The following is an 18,803-nucleotide window of genomic DNA, read 5'->3' on the forward strand; positions in this document are numbered from 1 at the left end:
ACATAGCAGAGGGAGGAGAAAACCAGCCAAAATACGAAGCCCTCCATACTTGCCTAGCAAACGGGCAAGAAATTAGTACATGAAATATTGTTTCTGATTCAACCAAACAAAAGAGGCAGACATCCTGAATAGATACATGCCTCGATACCAAAACTGACTGGAACGGCAAGATATTACTATAGGCACGCCAAATGAAATTCTTAACTTTGGGGATTAGCTGAAGTGACCAGATCTTCTTCCATAATTGTTGTTAATCATTCATTGACACAAGAGACTCATCCCATGTGAGTGCTTTGTAAGCACTTTTTACAGAATAGAAACCATTAATGGATAACCTCCAATATAGAGAATCTGGCTTTGAAATACTGGGCAGCGGTAAGGATAAAATAAGATTTCTATCTCTGTCATTGAAAACTTGTGAAAGCACTTCCCTGTTCCATGTGCCATCTTGAATGAGATCACTAACATAATGGACTCCAACAGATGTTTCAAAACTTGATGTAATGAAAGGGTTCGCTCTATTAGGCAACCAAGGCTCTAGCCAAATGGGCACTGTCGAACCACTACCAATGTGCCATGAAATTCCTTGACGAAAGAGCCCCTGCGATGCACAAATGCTAGTCCAGATAAAACTAGAGTTTGTACCTTTTGGAGCATCTAAGAAGGAGACAACAGAATAGTAACGTGCTTTTAATAATGAGGCCACTAAGGAGTGAGGATTCAAAATCAAATTCCAACCAACACGACCCAACATTGCCAAGTTGAACTCCCTAAGTTTTTTAAACATCCACTGCATGCTTTTTTCATGATTTTTCCCTTTACCCCACCAAAACCATGCCATAAGCTTCTGCACATCATCACAAACAGATTTAGATAATAAAAATAGACTCATAACATAATTTGGGAGGGCTTGTAAAACTGTTTTCAGCAAAATCTCTTTTCCTTTCCTGCTTGAGATAAAAACCTATGGCTCCAAGAATTAAGCCGTTTCCAAACTCTATCCTTCAAAAAACAAAAGACCTCCGCCTTATTTCTACCAACATTCATGGGCAATCCTAAGTAATTCCTAATGCCATCTCTTTCAACAATATACAATAACTCACAGATGACCACTCGTCTAGAGGCCGGCACATTAGCACTATAGCAAAGAATAGATTTATTAAAGTTTATAACCTGCCCAAACATCCTTGCAAAGCTATTAAGCACCTCTTGAACAATCTGAGCATCATTATTATAATCCATAATTGTGTTTCTTATAATTAAAATCTTTAGAAATAATCTTTAGAAATTTATAACATATTTATTATAATTAAACTCGGAACATCAAAATTAATTGATTATTATTAAATGAACATAAAATTTTAATTTCAATTTTATATTTATAAATTAAAACTTGATCTATAATTGTGTTTAAAATTAAATGAAATTCAATCTAACAATTATTTATTATAATGTACTCAAATTAATTTTCTGAAAAATTATTTTATTCATATATGTATAAATATACGATAACATGCAGGTATTAATATATAGCCATTCCACTGTGGGACATAAATTCCAGGTCGATGAGAAAATTGAATTAAAGATATTAATATATAGTTATTTTAGAATTACTAAATAAATATTTTAAGTTAATCAAATTCAATTATTTAAAAAGGATTCAACAATTATTTAAGTAAAAAACCAAGTCAATTGTATTGAAATTATTATAATTGGTATTAGCGCAATTTTTGTTTAAAAAAATTATGTGAAGCTAGTGGGTCTATGAAATAAAAGTTACGAATGGAGCCCTCTGAGACACTAGCCAATTATTATACTCAAGCGTCTGGTCCTAATTTGGCAATTATACTTAGATTAGCAACATATATAGCTATTCCTAGTTTAGAACTATTAAATAATTTAAATTTAAATTAACCATTTTTAATAAAAAAGAAAATGGAATTAAAGTTGTTTAGATTAGTTTTAGCTGGGTTATTACCAAGATGAGCGCTATTCTGTTTGAACCAAAAAAATCACTGAACCAATTTAAATTAACAATTTAGTTTAATTTATATATTAAATTGGCTTGATTTAGTTTTAAATTTAAAAATTTTTAATTTATTTAGTTTGATTAATTTTAAATTTATAAAATTTGATAAAATTGAACCAATTGATATTTATATAGAATAATAATACATATTTCATGTGTAGCCTAGTGGTAAATGGACCTACCTCAACCTTTGGAGTTCTCATGGTTTCAATAGCCATCATCTCCTTTTTCTTCCTTTACTTCTTATAAAAAATTATACAAAATAATCTCAACTATCCATCATCAATCAATCTTGATCGTTTCTTTTCCTACTATATATTTGTTCTTTTCTTTCTCTAAACCTTAGCGTCCCTTGTTTTTCTCCTTCCTCATTTATGTCACTACCGTTTTCTTTCTTCTCAATGATCTTCCTCTTCATCATCTCCTTTTCTTCTTTTTTGACTACCCTTGCTTTTCTCTCTTCTTGGCACGTCAACACATTCAAAAACTTGCAACGACCATGATTCATTCCTCCAGAAATGAAGATAAAAGTCCCCACATTGATGCTGTTATGAAGCTGTCGATGGTGGAAGCCAAGGTTGAATCCATTACAGATGAAGCCACGATGTTATGATGGCGATGAAGTTGTTGACGCTATGATGGAGACAAAGCTGATGGTCATTGATCCTTCAAGTCCTCGCGCTCCACTTTTCTTGGGCCATTGAAGCATGATCTTCTTGGATCTTCACTTTAGAAAGCAAGCTCATGAATAAATCACTTGTTTTTTAGTTTATGTTTGAATCCTGTTTGATAAAATTGCTCAAAGGAAGCATAAATATATTTATATTTCTAATTGAATTTTGGATTTGATTTGTATCCAGTGTTCATTAATTCATATAAATGTGGGCGATTTGCTGATGCTTGATTTGTTTGATGAAATTACTCTAAACAAATAAAATAATACTTGTATTTTTAGTTGAATATGAATTTTTAATTGATTTGATATCAATCCGATTTCGATCTGTATCAAATCAAAACTTTATGATTTGATTCAATTTGACTTCCTATTTATCTGATTCAATTTGATTTTTATAATTAATAAGTTCTGTCATCATATAATAAACTGAATCGATCGATACTCGCCCTAGTTGTTATATGTACAAAACTAATAATCTTATTTCTCTTTACCTTGTATCTGCCGTCCAACCTCACCCATACTGCCATACCAAGCTCAAAACCAACGACCAACAGCTTTAGAAACCCCAAACCTCATCATACAACGCATGAAACTCAACATGCATCCCAAAACAAAATTAAAACAAAAGCTTTTACCATACATTAATTTTTTTTATTCTAATCTTGAATAACAAGACTTGCATGCAACAAAAAATCGGTCCTAAGCAGCATGTAATATAGGATAAATCTAAAAGAGGTGGACAAGTTCTCAAAAGACATGAAGCTTACCTCTTTGAAAGATTAATCCAGTAACAAAATAGGGAGGAAACTTGTCAAACTTGAACTTAAAACTTGCAATTCTTCAATATGAGCATAAAACCCTTTACAATTAGTTATTTTTTCATATAGGATGACTAAAAGTTTTAAAGAGGAAGCTAAATCTTTACCTTTGTCTAAAGTGAGAAGAATTTTCAGATTCTATTTATAGGTAAGTCTACCAATTAATATTCGACGGTCAAGAAGTTCGACAGTCGAATATTCAAAATTTTTGAAATTTATTTTTTTAAAAATGCATTTTCAAGTATACTTAAAATTCTTTTGAAAAGTCCATTTTACCCTTCTAATTTTCAATTTTGAAATTTTGGATTTCAATTGATAGTTTATCAAAAATTTGAAATTTCACTTACCTCAAAGGAGATGAGGGTAATTGCTAAGTATCGACTCTCTGGTCTTCTAGGTACATTCTTCCATATTGTAATGATTCCATAAGACTTTTACTATCAGAATTTCCTTATTTCTCAACTTTCTAACTTGCGGCTATTTAATATAGGTGAGATCTTCTAGAATTTTTACATTAGGTTCATTAAGAACTTCATCTGGATCTGACAGGAATTTTCATAACCTGAATTCATTATTTTTTCTTGCTGAAGTATTCTTGCTATTTTCACTAACTCTGGGTCTTCGTGCTATTTTTGTGCCACTTGCTCTAAAAACATAGATGTCACTTTGATTTGTGCCACCAAAACACCTGTACCAAACAACTACAACTGTAAGCCTTAACTTGTAAAATTCTTTCACCACTAGTTCTTTTTTGCTGAAATATAGGATAAACTAACAAGTGATTTTCGGTTAAGAGCATCTGCTACTATATTTGCCTTATCCAGAAGGTATTAAATTTTACGGTTATAATCACTAAGCAACTCTATCTATCTCTCTTACCTCAAGTCTAATTCCCTCTAACTCAAGATATATTGCGAGCTTTTATGATCTATGAAGATTTTACATTTTACCCCGTAAACATAATGCCTCTACATATTGAGTGTGAAGATCACAGCTCATATATAGAATAATTTAACTCATACCTTTTTAACTGTTTAGAAGCAATAGTATTTTCTTATCATTCTGCATCAACTATGACTTTTCCAACACCCACAACGGAAGCAAAAAAATAGATTTAATCAAAATCACAAAATTTTAAATTTTTTCTTAATTACTATAGTTTCATGCTTAATGCTCTAAGTTTTATTTAATTAATTTAAGTGTCAACATAAAAATTGTCACACAATATTTATATCAAAGAAAATTAATCTATTAGCCAATATAGAAAAAAATTAAAGATTAATTATCTTAAAATAAATTTCGGATCCTACCTCTTGTAGCGCAGATATAATTTTTGCTTAGTGGAATTTAGGCCTCCAAATGTCGACTCTTTGATTCGTTCACACGAATCTATCTTAGTATAATCTACCACCCACAATCGAAATCTTTCATCTTTAAATTTCTCTTAAAAACCAAAAAAAAAGTAAAAAATAGGAGATTAATGTTTTATTCAAACAAAATAAGTATGAAACAATGACCTCTCCAGGCACCTTACAACATTTGCCTTCTCCAAAAGGCTTGTTCACTGATATTTCTATAGATCTCATTGAAGAATTACCTAAGTCTCATCCAAGTATACTCATTTTATTTCTCAATCTCATCTTTATATTGCTAAGCAGGTTGCACAAGCTTTTTTAGACAATGTATATAAGCTACATGGATTATCGAAAACTATTGTAAATGATAGAGATCCTACATTTACTAGTCAGTTTTGGTAGGAATTCTTTAAGCTCCAGGGTGTTTCTCTCCACTTGTCTATAGCTTAACATCCTCAAACTGATTACCAATCTGATGTGGTTAATAGATGTCTTGAAGGCTATCTCAGGTGTATGTATGGAGATATGCCACATGCTTACGGACAGCGGTTATCTTTGGTTGAGTTCTGGGACAACACAAGTTATCAATCCACCATTTGTATGACACCATTTGAAGCACTATATGGTATTATTCCCCCTATCCACATTCCATATATCCCTAATGATTCTCATGTGGCTGCTGTTGATATTTACATGAGAGACAGGAAACTGCTATTGACATTCTAAAGCGGGATTTAGCTAAAGTTGCATCTCGTATGAAGTAATTGGCTGACATGAGAAGAAGTGAAAGGTCATTCCAAGTTGGGGATCAAGTATATCTCAAGTTGCAGCCTTATATGTAATACTATGTTCCTCATCCAACTCACAAACTCAGGAAGAGATATTATGGACCTTTTTCCATTACTAAAAAAATTGGTGAAGCTGCTTACAAACTTAAGCTACCTCCGAAGACTAAATTTCACAATGTATTTCATGTTTCATTACTCAGGCCAACTTATGCTTCTGTTACTGCTTCCTTGGACTTACCTACTGCTGTTGTTGATACTATTCCTTATCCTCAAGCTGTCTTGGAAAGAAAGATGGTGAAGCAAAGGAACCAAGCAACTACTCAATGGCTTATTCATTGGGCAGGTTCTTATCTAGCTGATGCAACTTGGGAATTTGCTAAGGAGATTCAAGCTCAATTTCCTCCATTTGTTCCTTGAGGACAAGGAATATTTTTGGGAGGGAAGTAGTTGATGCGATGTGTTTTCTATAAGGGTAACGGTGTGTTTTGTTTGTCTTCTTAAGTTGTTTGAATGTAACAGTCTAATACAGCTCATTGGGTATGCTTATATCGGGATTAAAATTTCTATTAGAAGAGAGAGAATGTTATGGCTGGTATATGTACTAGCATCGTGTAATCTTGAGGATTCATTTAGTTTGTAACACAAATCCAGGAGATTTTCTCTCTTTGTGCTCTCTTTCATTTCTGTGTATCAATCAATATGGTTCTGGAAATTTGGTTAGATGGCAATCTCCATGCACAAGTTAAGTCAAGCTTAATACAAGTGAAAATGTGGTTTGTTTTGGTGAGCAGGCTTCTACTGCAGGTCTTATCCATGATGAAGATGGACATTGATTAGACTCACCGATTTAAAGTTCAAGAGCTTAGACCATAAAATTATGAAGGCAGACAATGGAAAAACGCTTACCATTAATAAGAGAATACAATAGACCTCCAAGGCTATGAGATCTCAAAATGAGTTCCTGTCAGAATCAATTATACATAAAGAAAAATACAACATAGCAAATTTCCCACCATTTTTTTGTCCCGCTAAGCAAGGAATCATATGCCGTTTTAGGCATGCGCGATAATTCAAGCCAAAACAACAGGACTCAATTGTCTAATATAGCTTCTGTGCGCAAGTCTAAACTTGTTGTCAAAGACTATTTCCTGCCTGCCAAAACCGATAATTAAAACAAATCAGAGTTTTCATTTAATTACTTTCATAATATTCATTATGTTTAATTCACCTTAAGCTACTATGATTCTAGATAACTTTTGGTTTTAATATTTTAGCTCATGTTAATTATCTTTTGTCCATCTAAATTTCATTTACGTGCATCTTTAAACACAAACGAAAGGTGAAAATAAGACGATCCTGTAGAAGAAGAAAGAAAAAAGAAAAAAGAAATGGTAGAACAAGTATATTGAAAAAAAAAAAAAGCACTTCAATTATCAACACAGTTAAGTTATATTTACTGTTGGGCAGCCCAAGACGTAAATTGTGCAGAGTGATAATATAAAGGAATGTAAAAAGCCAGATATATACACTTTTAATATTCCTCAGACTATCTCCAACACTAAACACTATTTTTTTTGCACTATTTTAGTCCAAAATATCATCTTAACTTTCTGCATCATTTTTAACACAAAAAAAAATATTCTGTTTGTATTTTTCTCCCCTTAATATTATATTATTTATTTTACTTTAATTTTATTTATCCATTTCACTCAAAAATTTTCATATATTCATTCCAAATATTTATGTATTTTATATTTTCATCCAATATTCAAATATTCAATTATATTATAGATAAATAAAAATATATTAATTATAAAATCACATTAATCAAATATTCAACGAACACCACCGTAATCCACCTCTAATATATATGGTCATCTTAATAATATTGCTAGATTTGGGTCTGACCTATCGAAATATTAAATATTTAGTGTGTTGTTGCTGATTGTATTTTCAATTAATATATATTGTTTAATTATAATACATATGCCACTCCACTTATTCTATATAATATATTAAAAATAAATTAATTTATTATAAATAATATTTATAATTGAGAATATAGTAATTTAAATTAAATTTTTATAATTATAAAAATATAAAATAAATTAAAAATATAATAAATTACGAGAGTGAAAAAAATAAGGACCTAATTGAAAATTTTTAAATATTCAAATAGTAAGGAAAGACTTTTATGAAAAAAAAATTACAAATTTTGGACTATACTGTAAATTGAAAAAAAGGTAAATAACACTGTTACAGTATTACGCCATATTTAGCACAACACCAAAATCCAACAAGATTTTGGTGTTGCATTGGAGGCCTTCTCCAACGCTAAAATGAAATTTAGTGTAGTGTTGGAGATAGCCTTAGAACAATCTTATCATCACATAAAAATGGTTCATTGTTTAAGAATTTAACATTGATGACCTCCAAGTTCCAAAATTTTAATGTATATATTTTGATATTTAGTTTGAATGTAAAATCCTAAAATGGCAGAATGATTTATCTGAACTTATAAGATTAATCTTCTGAGAAGGTGCTTTTTTCTTTGTTGATTGGGTAGAAAAGTACATGACATTTTGTTCCATGTACAGCCTTGTATTGCTAAAAGCAGAGGACAAAAGAAAATGGTAATTTACACACATGGTACACTTAGATATATAACAATAAAGTGCATGAACTTCATTTTATAACATAAAAACCCTTCAACTTTTATTTAAGTAATATAAAACCTCATTTCTCCTATTATTGCAGGTTAGTAGATTATTGTTATAGACCTAAGTTGATTTACCTGTCAATTGAAAATTCTACATAATTTCCCTACAATTTCTTTAATTTTTCTTACAAATGGTTTTAGAGCTTTACTTATCTTAACAGATCAAATCAGTGTTTGTTCTTGTTGTTCAAGCATGGCTGAAAGTGCTTCACTTCTAGCACTTCTAATGTTTCAATATAAGTTAGCTACACAGGTAAGCGAGCAAATGATAGCCCATAGGAGAGGATTACTCCAAGAAGAAAAATCCAGCCAAGAATGGTTTGAAGAGATGGTGGCTCCAAGAAGGCAAATCAACCAAGAACGCTTGAAGACAGCTGCTCCAAGAAGTCAAATCAACCAAGAATGCTTGGAGACAACTGCTCCAAGAAGAAGATTTTCCTTTTTTTTTTTTTTGTTGAAGAAAGAAATTTTACAGAAGTCCCCCAGGAAAAAAGGAGACAAGGAAAGTGTTCTTAAGCAATTCAATATGCAGTTGAAGACACATATTATCATCATTTTATTGGAAATGCCAATAATAATGTGGTTTCAACTTTCAATTTATTTTCACTAATCAGAAAAAATGTTAACTCTAGCCTTATAATTTTGAACCCAGTTATTGAATTAGGAGTTCCAATTTCATGTCTCTGAAGTTTGTGTCAATCCTGAAGATTAAATCCCAAGACTAACAAATCCCTTATTAATAAGGAAGATTTGAGTAGTCCAATCTCAATGGGCTCCCAAATGAAAAAGGGGGGAAGAAATTGTTTACAAACAAAACAGGCATACGCTTGCATAGATGCGAGAATCAATTCAAATTGTTTTAGCTGTATGGATGGATATGCATTACCATGTAGTATTATGCAAACCAATCATAGAGGTATTGCAAGGTTGGAAGTAATTACTTGCTCTGGTTCGTTTGGCTCTTTTATTCAAGGGTGTGACATCTACATCCTGGCCAGCATCTTCGTTGTTTTCTTTGTCATTTTCCTGCTCTTCATCGTTTTCTTTGTCATTTTCCTCTTCATTGTCTTCTGATTCATACGCCCTTATTATGTAAACCTGGGAAGATGATCGTTGTTACTGGATAGTGGATACTAATGTACAACCAATTTATGATTAGTAATTCCACTGAAAAAACTGTTAAATTGAAAAAATAATAAGAGGCTATAATATAATTAGGGGCATGTGTGACATCAAATAATTTCACATATCACATTTATCAAATGTTCTTTGCATCGCATTCTGTTTCACTCCATACGGTTCTTCTATCAAACACTTTTCCAAACAAATAAAATTAAATTAATGTCGTAAAATGAAAAGGCAATACAGTAATTTGAAGTATGATATATCTCTCTATTCGTATTCTTAAGCTTTCCTATCAAAAGAAAACAAAATTATTTTCATTCCTCTTATCCAAACAAGACAATATAAAACAAATAAACGAATTTTCACGCCTCTTATCCAAAGAAAAATGATTTAAAGTGGCAAAGAGAAGTTCAATCTTTATGTGAAATATCAGATAGGAAAAAGGCAGTTAAACAATTAAGAAGCCAGTGAATATGATTGGTAACTAAATAATTATATAGTCTCAAACCATCCAAGAAATTTAGAAGTCAAAACAGCAAAGAATTAGAGAAATGCATCTCAATCCATCTCATAAAAGCAACTAAGCCTTAAGACAAATTTAGTGGAATTCGGTTCAAAACGAACGCTATCGGAGGAGGCTGGAACCCATACGAAACTAGGTGTTGATGAAGCAGATGATTGAACAACAGTTCTCACTTAGTGATCACGCTCAGGTTTTGTATAACCGGTATTATGACTGTGTACAGGGGAATCGAATGGTGAATGAATATACCAAGGAATTTTTGAGATTGCAGGCGAGGTGTGAAAACTGTGAGAACGAAGTCCAGCAGGTTGCTCATTATCAAAGGGGCCTGAATCACGAAATTCAATGTATGATGGGAGTCGCTGTGATTTTCACTTTGGCAAACACCATTGAGATGGAAAAAAGGGCAGAAGAGCGTGGTGATTGGCAGTCATGACAGCAGTATAACCGGAATTTTAATTACAGAAATTTTGGTTTGACAAGGACGCAGTAATATAGAGGCAATTATAGTGGATATCCTCCTAAGGTTGTAAATTCTGACAATCCTCAGAATGCTATGGAAGAAAGGAGAGACAGTAGGGAAAGCAGTCGCCACTACAGCAAACAAAAGAGGCAAAACCAATCGTTATCAGAAGCCAACGGGAGATATATGTTACCGCTGCAGACAACCTGGTCATCGATCAAATAATTATCTAGAACGTAGAGGAGTTAATAATGATCGCCGACAGGTTAATGTGGTTGAACATGTGGCTGAATCTGAGGAGAAAGTGGAAGACGATGAAGAATCTATTGTTGGTTCTGAAGATGGAGAGGTCACCTATGTAGTGAAGAAAATCTTATGCTCGACAAAACAGGAGAATGAGACGCAAAAAAGAAAGATTTTCCAGGCAAAGTGTCGAGTAGGAGAAGCAATTTGCAGGCTAATTATCGATAGTTGCAGTTGTGAGAATCTAATAGCTAAACAATTGGTGGAGAAATTGTAGTTGCCTATACAGCCACACCCTTCACCATACAAAATCGGATGGATTAAGGAAGATCCGACAATTGAGGTCAACTGAATCTGCAGCGTGCCTATCTCGATCAGTAAATCTTACACTGAACCTGTTAATTATGATGTTATGGATATGGATTGCTGTGGAATTTTGCTAGGTCGCCTTTGGCAGTTCGATGTTAATGCTTTGCATAAAGGAAAGAAGAATTCATACATGTTCACATGGAATCGAAAAAAGGTTACTATTTTGCCTTCCGGTTATGCGAAACATTCTAAAGTGGAAGAAAAGAATGTTGTTGCTGTTTTCACGGGAATGCAAAGGCTATTAGGCGCAGTTGAGAAATCAGGAGGCATACTGGCTTTATTAGTAAGAGCAACAGGCGCAGCGGAGGATGCATCATCTTTACCATCACCCGTCAAAAAGCTGTTGAAGGAGTTTCCCAGGATAGTGGAGGAATCCTCCAAGCTCCCACCTTTGCGGAATATCCAGCATCAGATTGATCTCAATCCTAAATCAAAATTACTGAATCTACCTCATTACAAAATGAGTCCAAAGGAGAGTGAAATCCTCCAAGAACAAGTTAAAGAATTATTGAAGAAGGGGTATATTCGGGAGAGCATTAGCCCCTGCGGAGTACCTGTCCTATTAGTTCCAAAGAAAGATGGGACTTAGAGAATGTGCGTGGATAGCAGGACCATCAACAAAATTACAGTTCAGTATCGATTTCCTATTCTACGACTGGATGACATATTGGATCAGTTATTTGGATCTAAAGTCTTTTCTAAGATCGACCTTAAAAGCGGTTATCACCAAGTTCGGATTAAGGAGGGAGATAAATGGAAGACAGCCTTCAAGACTAAGGAAGACTTGTATGAGTGGCTGGTTATGCCCTTTGGTTTGATGAATGTACCTAGCACTTTTATACGACTTATGAACCAGGTTTTGCATCCTTTCTTACGCAAATTTGTGGTTGTTTATTTTGATGACATCTTGATTTTTAGTTGCAACGAAGAACATTTACAGCTCCTTCGTCAAGTCATGACAGCCTTGCAAGAAAGTGAGCTGCTTATTAATCTTAAAAAATGCATTTATATGACGGAGCGCATTCTGTTTCTGGAATTCGTTGTCGGTGCAGAAGGGATACACGTTGATGACAAGAAGGTAGAAGCAATATGGAATTAGCCCATTCCCAAAACTATTTCTGAAGTTCACAGCTTTCATGGCCTTGCTACTTTCTATTGACGGTTTATCAGAAATTTCACCAGTATTGTTGCCCCTATCACAGATTGTTTGAAGAAAAAGAGAGTGCAGAAATTTGCTTGGACTGACACTGCAACAAAAGCTTTGAAGAGATTAAAGATAAGCTTACTTCTGCCCCTATTCTTGCTCTACCCAATTTTGATAAACTGTTTGAGGTTGAATGTGATGTTTGTGGAGTTGGGATTGGCAGAGTGTTGTCACAGTCTAAAAGGCCTATTGCCTTCTTTAGTGAGAAACTGAACGAAGATAGAAAGAAGTGATCTACTTATGAGTATGAGTTATATGCAGTGTTCCAGACTTTTAAAACTTGGGAGCAATATCTGATGGGGCGAGAGTTTATTATTCACATAGATCATCAATCTTTGATCCTCTTTAAAACTCAAAAACATGTGAATAAAATGCATGCTTGATGGGCAGCTTATTTTGAAGCCTTTCATTATGTCATAAAACATAAGGCTGGCCATAGTAATAAGGTGGCAGATGCTTTGAGTAGTTGGGCTGCTCTGTTGATTACAGTTAATCAGAAAGTTGTAGGTTTTGAATTTCTAAAGGATTTGTATGCTACAAATGATGACTTTGCTGATATATGGGCTGGAGTCCAGGCTCACCAGCCTGCTGATGGGTTCTTGATACATAATGACTTTCTTTTTAAAGAGAACAGGTTATGCATTCCTCGATCTTCTCTGCGGGAAAAACTGATTCGGGAGGTCCATAGAGGAGGTTTGAGTGGTCATTTGGGACGTGATAAGATTATTGCTGGGTTGGATGAGCATTTTTACTAACTACAATTAAAAAGGGATACAGGTCGGATGGTCCAGAAATGCCCAGTTTGTCAAACTCAGAAGGATCATTCGCAGAATACGAGATTATACACTCCACTGCCTATTCCAACATATCCTTGGGAGGACTTGTCTATGGATTTTGTTCTTGGTCTTCCACGTACTCAACATGGATCTGATTTCATTTTTGTTATTGTTAACAGGTTCTCCAAAATAGCGCATTTCATTTTTTGCAAGAAAACTAATGATTCTTCTCATGTGGCAAAACTGTTTTTCCAAGAGGTTGTTCGCTTACACGGCGTCCCTAAGACCATTACTTCTGACAGAAATGTGAAATTGCTAGCTCACTTCTGTGTGACTTTATGAAAACGTTTTGGAACTGAACTTCAATACAGCAATACTGCCCATACCCAAACTGAAGTGGTAAACTGCACGCTTGGCAATCTTCTGCGCTGCATCTGCAGTAATAAGAAAACTGCTTAGGATCTCGCTTTTGCCCAACCAGAATTTGCTTACAACAGTGCTGTCCACAGCTCCACAAAGATGTCACCATTTGCAGTTATGTGCAGGAAAGTCCCAGCGCATACAGTTGATCTTAATGCCCGTCCCACAGGTTTTTACAATAGTATTGCAACAAGCAAGTTGGCAAAACAGCATCTGGATGTTTTCAAACAGGTACAACAATGTCTTATAGAAGTCAATGACAAATATAAAGTTACAGCTGATAAACATAGGCATTTTAAGTCCTTCAATGTTGGTGATCAAGTTATGGTGTATTTACGCAAGAAACGTGGCAGAGGACAGAAAAAGTTTGACTCCAAGAATATTAGTTCATTCCGGATCATTCAGAAGATTAATGACAATGTTTATGTTCTTGACCTCCCAAATGAGATGAAAATTTTCAAAACGTTTAACGTGGCGGATCTATTTTAGTCTACCCTGTTGATAACAACTCGAGGTCGAGTTCTTTACAAGTGGAAGGGAATGACACGGAGCAACTAGTCTTGCACTTTACGGCAAACTTAGACCGGACCTAACTTTTGCTACCGACGTCCGATGGAGACCCACGATAGCTTTTCAGAAAGGGAATTTCGAGATGCATGACTTTCAAAAAAGTGACGAGAGCCACAAGCCTGTCACAAAATTTGATATGGAAATTCTACCGTTTAGGGGATCAATTTTGCATTTTAATAATTTTTTTGGATATTTTTATAATTTTACATATTAGGGTTTTTTTCTATTATAAATAGTATTTCTTGTCTATTTGAGACTCACTTTTCAATATTTGAAGAATTTCAATAAGACTTTTCGGCTTCTAGTCTATCTTTCTCTTTTATATCATCTTAACCAAACGATATTGGTTAAAACTCCTGAGATATTTGATAAAAGATCCGGTGGAGATTTCCAAAGCCATGGGATGAATATTTTGCTCAATATCATAATACATAAATATAAATGATTCCATTCAAAGAGCATGAGAAGGTAGGTGCCACCAACATTTCAAGCCATATTCACCAATTTAATGTTAACTATTGGTTCTAAACAATAATTTATATTTCTTTTATCGTTACATGTAACGTGAAACGTGAAATATTAAAAGTATTTATCGCTCAATTGTATCTACTATAAATTTTTATAGCATTGGCCCTCTCAAATAAAATTTTATGGAACAGTTGCACTTTCTTGTGGCAATTCTAATAATATGGCACTCATCAAAATATACAAATGTAAGCCATTCTTGAATAACTTTTGTATAATTATTGGCCCCTCCAAAAGAAATTTCTCTACCTCCGACCATGTACATCATGCTACACTTTTAATTCAACATTCAAGAACATTAGGCATAGAGTATAAAACAAATAAAGAAATGAGTTTAATAGCTTGGGAATCACCTTAAATTCCCTAGGGCTAACTAGCTGGAACACCACTGCATCTCCATCAACCAGTTTATGATCAATAGCAAACCCTCTCCACCCAGCACTAAGACCATTTTTCAGAGCAAGGTATTTTGTTTCAGTTCCATCTCCATTCTCATCCACCAAAGTAATATATTCATCACGGGAAGGAAGATGATCTTTGCAGAAGTGAATTGGCAAACCCTGTAAAGAAAATGTTAGAGAATCTACAATTACAACTCTCAATGAAGAAACTCATTATTCATCAATAATTACTAATGCGGAAGATCTTTCTCTTCAGCTCTAAGACAGCACTTACCAACCAAAATCCTCCAGTTACATGTGACTGAGTCATGGGTTTCACAAAACTGGGGAAATCTGCTTCTAAACCTGACTGAAGTTGTTCAGCTCTATCAATTGCATGTGCCCTGACTTCATCAGAAGCATAGATCCGATTCAGCAGATCTCTTCGCTGGTAACTGTAGCTCCTGCAAGTGAATCTCACAGTAGGTTTAATATATGTACATATATTGCATTATACAAGTTATCTACATGTCAAATGCTTGAAATTTTAGCTGATGAATCAAATTGCCAACCTCCTGGGTCTCTCCAATGGTTCAAATGCGACCTACCAAAAAGAGGGGGAAAACTTATGCATCAATCCAAAATGGTATAGAACCAAATGGTACAAAGAATCCAATATGGAATTTGAGAGCTCTAAAATGTAACATCAAATAAACCCAGAAAACATTATCTGTTACTGATAATCAATAATCAAATTCAACAAGCCATGGCCAGTCGCAGCTGGAAATATGAAGATTCTTATTCAGCTATTACCATGTATAGAACACAGAAATGATTATAATGCCTAACAATTTCCAATACAGTCATTATTAAAAAAGAAAAGAAAAACACTGCTTCACTATCCATAATTACATGGACTCCTTTATATCCAAACCAGAACTTGCCTTCTAAAGTTTGAACATTATCCTTAAGAAAAAGGAGAAAACAGAGTACAGTATATATTAACAAAAATATAAAGAGATAAGAAACCCATTTAGAGAGAGACCTCCTTATAGCTAACAGGGGACTTGTCTGCGAAACGAGAGGACCTCCTTACTGGTACCAACTCTGTTGATAACCGAGGAAGCCTTGGTTTCACCTGCTTCACCTGGATACGGTATCATACCATTTGAGAAGTCGCCATTACATAAATACCCATGAAAAAACAAACAAAAACCCATTTCTATACACATACCGGAGAAGTCTTAGGACTGGTAGTGCGGAGATCAACAGCGAGCTTTTTCAAGTTAAGTTCTTCCATTCTCTTCTTGTTTTCTTCCAGTCTCTTTTGACGGATTTTCTCATAATTGGACTTAGATGCCACCATGTTCTCTTCAAACTTTCAGAGCTGGGAAATCAACAAGCAAAACCAGAAAATCTGTGGAGGAGAGGAAGAGGCCAGAAATCAGAAACGGAAAGGTGACAATAAGCTTTTTTTTCTTTCTTTTGTTAATTAGAAATCAAAATCTCTTTAGCTTAGGCTTGTTTGGGAGTTCTGACAGGCAGCCACCAGGGGGAGGAGGGAGTGAGTACACTATGAAGCTTTTGAATTTTGATTTGAATTTTGAAATGCGTCTCCGTAGGTAGGTACGCATTTTATATAGAGAAATTTTACATAGGTATGGTAAATAAATTCAATTAATTTTTTTTTCCCTAAAAGTTGGAATAAACTGTTTTTCTCTGGTTCCAAACAAATTTTTTAATCATTAAAATAAGTTGAATAAATATTTTAATTTTTAAAATAAATCAGATATGTCACTACATTGTCTTCAAATTTTAAAGTGAAAAAAAATAGGTTTTTTTAAATTTTTAAAAATAAATATAAAAGAGATAATATATTATAATTTGGTTAAATTTAAATCCAGTCAAAACATACATGAAAATAGTGCATGAAATTTTCATCCTACTATCTTATATAATTGACTTGTAATATTACCATGAGTATTTAGAGGAGTGATGGATCCAAGAAATTTAAGAGTTCAATTTCATTTTTTAAAGTAAAATTTTTAATTTTATTTATTTTAAAATTTTTTTGTTAATATAAATATTAAAAATAAAGTTTTCAAATTGAGAGTCAAATTAACTAAAAATAATTTACATAGATAAAAGTTGAATGAATTTGCCCATTTAATTTTTATTGGTTTGAATAGTTTAACCTTTTACCTACATAATACTATTTAAATTTATCTATATTTATGATTTTTTAAAAAAAAAACAACTTATAATTTATTAAACTCATTTTTTCTAGATTTATTTTTTGTATATCTAAATAGTTTATGAAAATTTACCATTACTCATAGTACTAATTTTTTCTAAAAATTCAAAATTTATTTTTTCATAAATTTAAATAATTTAATATATAGTTTTAATTGCATAAATACAAATAAATAAAAATAATTATTACTAATTATTATTAAAAATGATCGTAAAAAACAAATATGAATAATTTAGTTTATAAATATTTTTAAAAATAAAAAATATTAATATATTTAAAGTTGAAATATCAAAGATTAAAAATAAAATTTTTAAATTAAAATAAAACGGAGCATTTTATTGTTATAAAAATAATATTTAGTATTTAGATTTTATTTATGAGAGAGTGACTATCAAATTTATAATATTTTAAAAATTTACTAGTCTTTATATCAAAATTATAGGAGTAGAAACATTTCCATATTTTATAAAATTATGTTATTAGTAATTTATTAAAATATTATTAGTGAATTTATTTAGACTTTAGTCAAAAAAATTAAATAGTATAGATATTTAAATTTATATAAAATTATATGTATTAAAAATATAAATATTTAATATAGATTAATGGTATAATTTTTAAATAAGGATGAATTAATAAATTTTTTAAAGATTTATGAACTTAATAATAGAATTAAAGAAAAATTGTCTAAAAACACCTAGATAATTTAGAAAATTTCAAGGAGCCTATGACCCCTTTAGCCTTAGTCCACTGTGATCAGACCCCTTAGCCCCATTGTGATCCTTCAAGTGATTTGGAGTATTATAGAGTCTATTGATACTTGTTCTTTATTAAATACTTCAAAATTTTATATGTGGGTTTATCGCCTTTATTAAAATCACCATTTTTATTTTTATTATGATCTAATTAAATATAATTTATATTATTTGAGGGTGAATAGATAATGTAAATTCACGGGCTATCCTTAAGTGATTTGAAATATTATAGAGCCTATTAAGTTCTTTATTAAATTATCCAAAATTCTTATATGTGGATTTGTCTTTATTAAAGGTATCACTTAAGTGATTTGAAATATTATAGAGCCTATAAAGTTCTTTATTAAATGGTTCAAAAATCTTATCCGTGGATTTCTCACCTTTATCAAAGACACCATCTCTATTTTGATTATGATCTAATTAAATATGATTTATATTATGTGAGAGTGAATAGATAATGTAAACTCACAGATAATTCTTAAGTGATTTGGAGTATTATAGAGCCTATTAATACCTGTTCTTTATTAAATGATTCAAAAATCTTATCAGTGGGTTTATGTCTCTATCAAAGACACCATTTTTATTTTGATTATGATCTAATTAAATATAATTTAAGTTTTGTGAGGTTGAATAGATAATAATGTAAACTTACGGACAATTCTTAAGTGATTTGGAGTATTATAAAGTCTATTAATACATGTTCTTTATTAAGTGGTTTAAAAATCTTATATGTGGGTTTATCGCCTTTATTAAAGACACCATTTTTATTTTTATTATGATCTAATTAAATATGATTTATGTTATGTTTAAG

At 32.4% G+C, this 18,803-nt stretch overlaps 1 protein-coding gene across 2 annotated transcripts; it reads right to left on the reverse strand.

Annotated features, from left to right (window-relative positions):
- Nucleotides 1-6,548: 6,548 nt before the first annotated feature.
- LOC110624555 (B3 domain-containing protein At3g19184) lies at nucleotides 6,549-16,586 on the reverse strand. 2 transcript variants are annotated; one of them, XM_021769751.2, is made up of 7 exons: nucleotides 16,218-16,586; nucleotides 16,029-16,130; nucleotides 15,556-15,587; nucleotides 15,279-15,447; nucleotides 14,957-15,163; nucleotides 9,327-9,483; nucleotides 6,549-6,818 (listed from the first exon to the last, which is right to left on the reverse strand). In XM_021769751.2, the coding sequence occupies exons 1-7, from the start codon at nucleotides 16,347-16,349 to the stop codon at nucleotides 6,808-6,810; spliced, it is 810 nt and encodes a 269-aa protein (XP_021625443.1). In that variant the 5' UTR covers nucleotides 16,350-16,586; the 3' UTR covers nucleotides 6,549-6,807. The 2 variants fall into 2 exon arrangements, with proteins under 2 accessions (XP_021625443.1, XP_043816564.1); XM_043960629.1 differs by having other exon boundaries at nucleotides 9,272-9,483.
- Nucleotides 16,587-18,803: the final 2,217 nt, after the last annotated feature.

This window comes from Manihot esculenta, chromosome 10, assembly GCF_001659605.2.
Source record: "Manihot esculenta cultivar AM560-2 chromosome 10, M.esculenta_v8, whole genome shotgun sequence".
Lineage (NCBI taxonomy): Eukaryota > Viridiplantae > Streptophyta > Magnoliopsida > Malpighiales > Euphorbiaceae > Manihot > Manihot esculenta.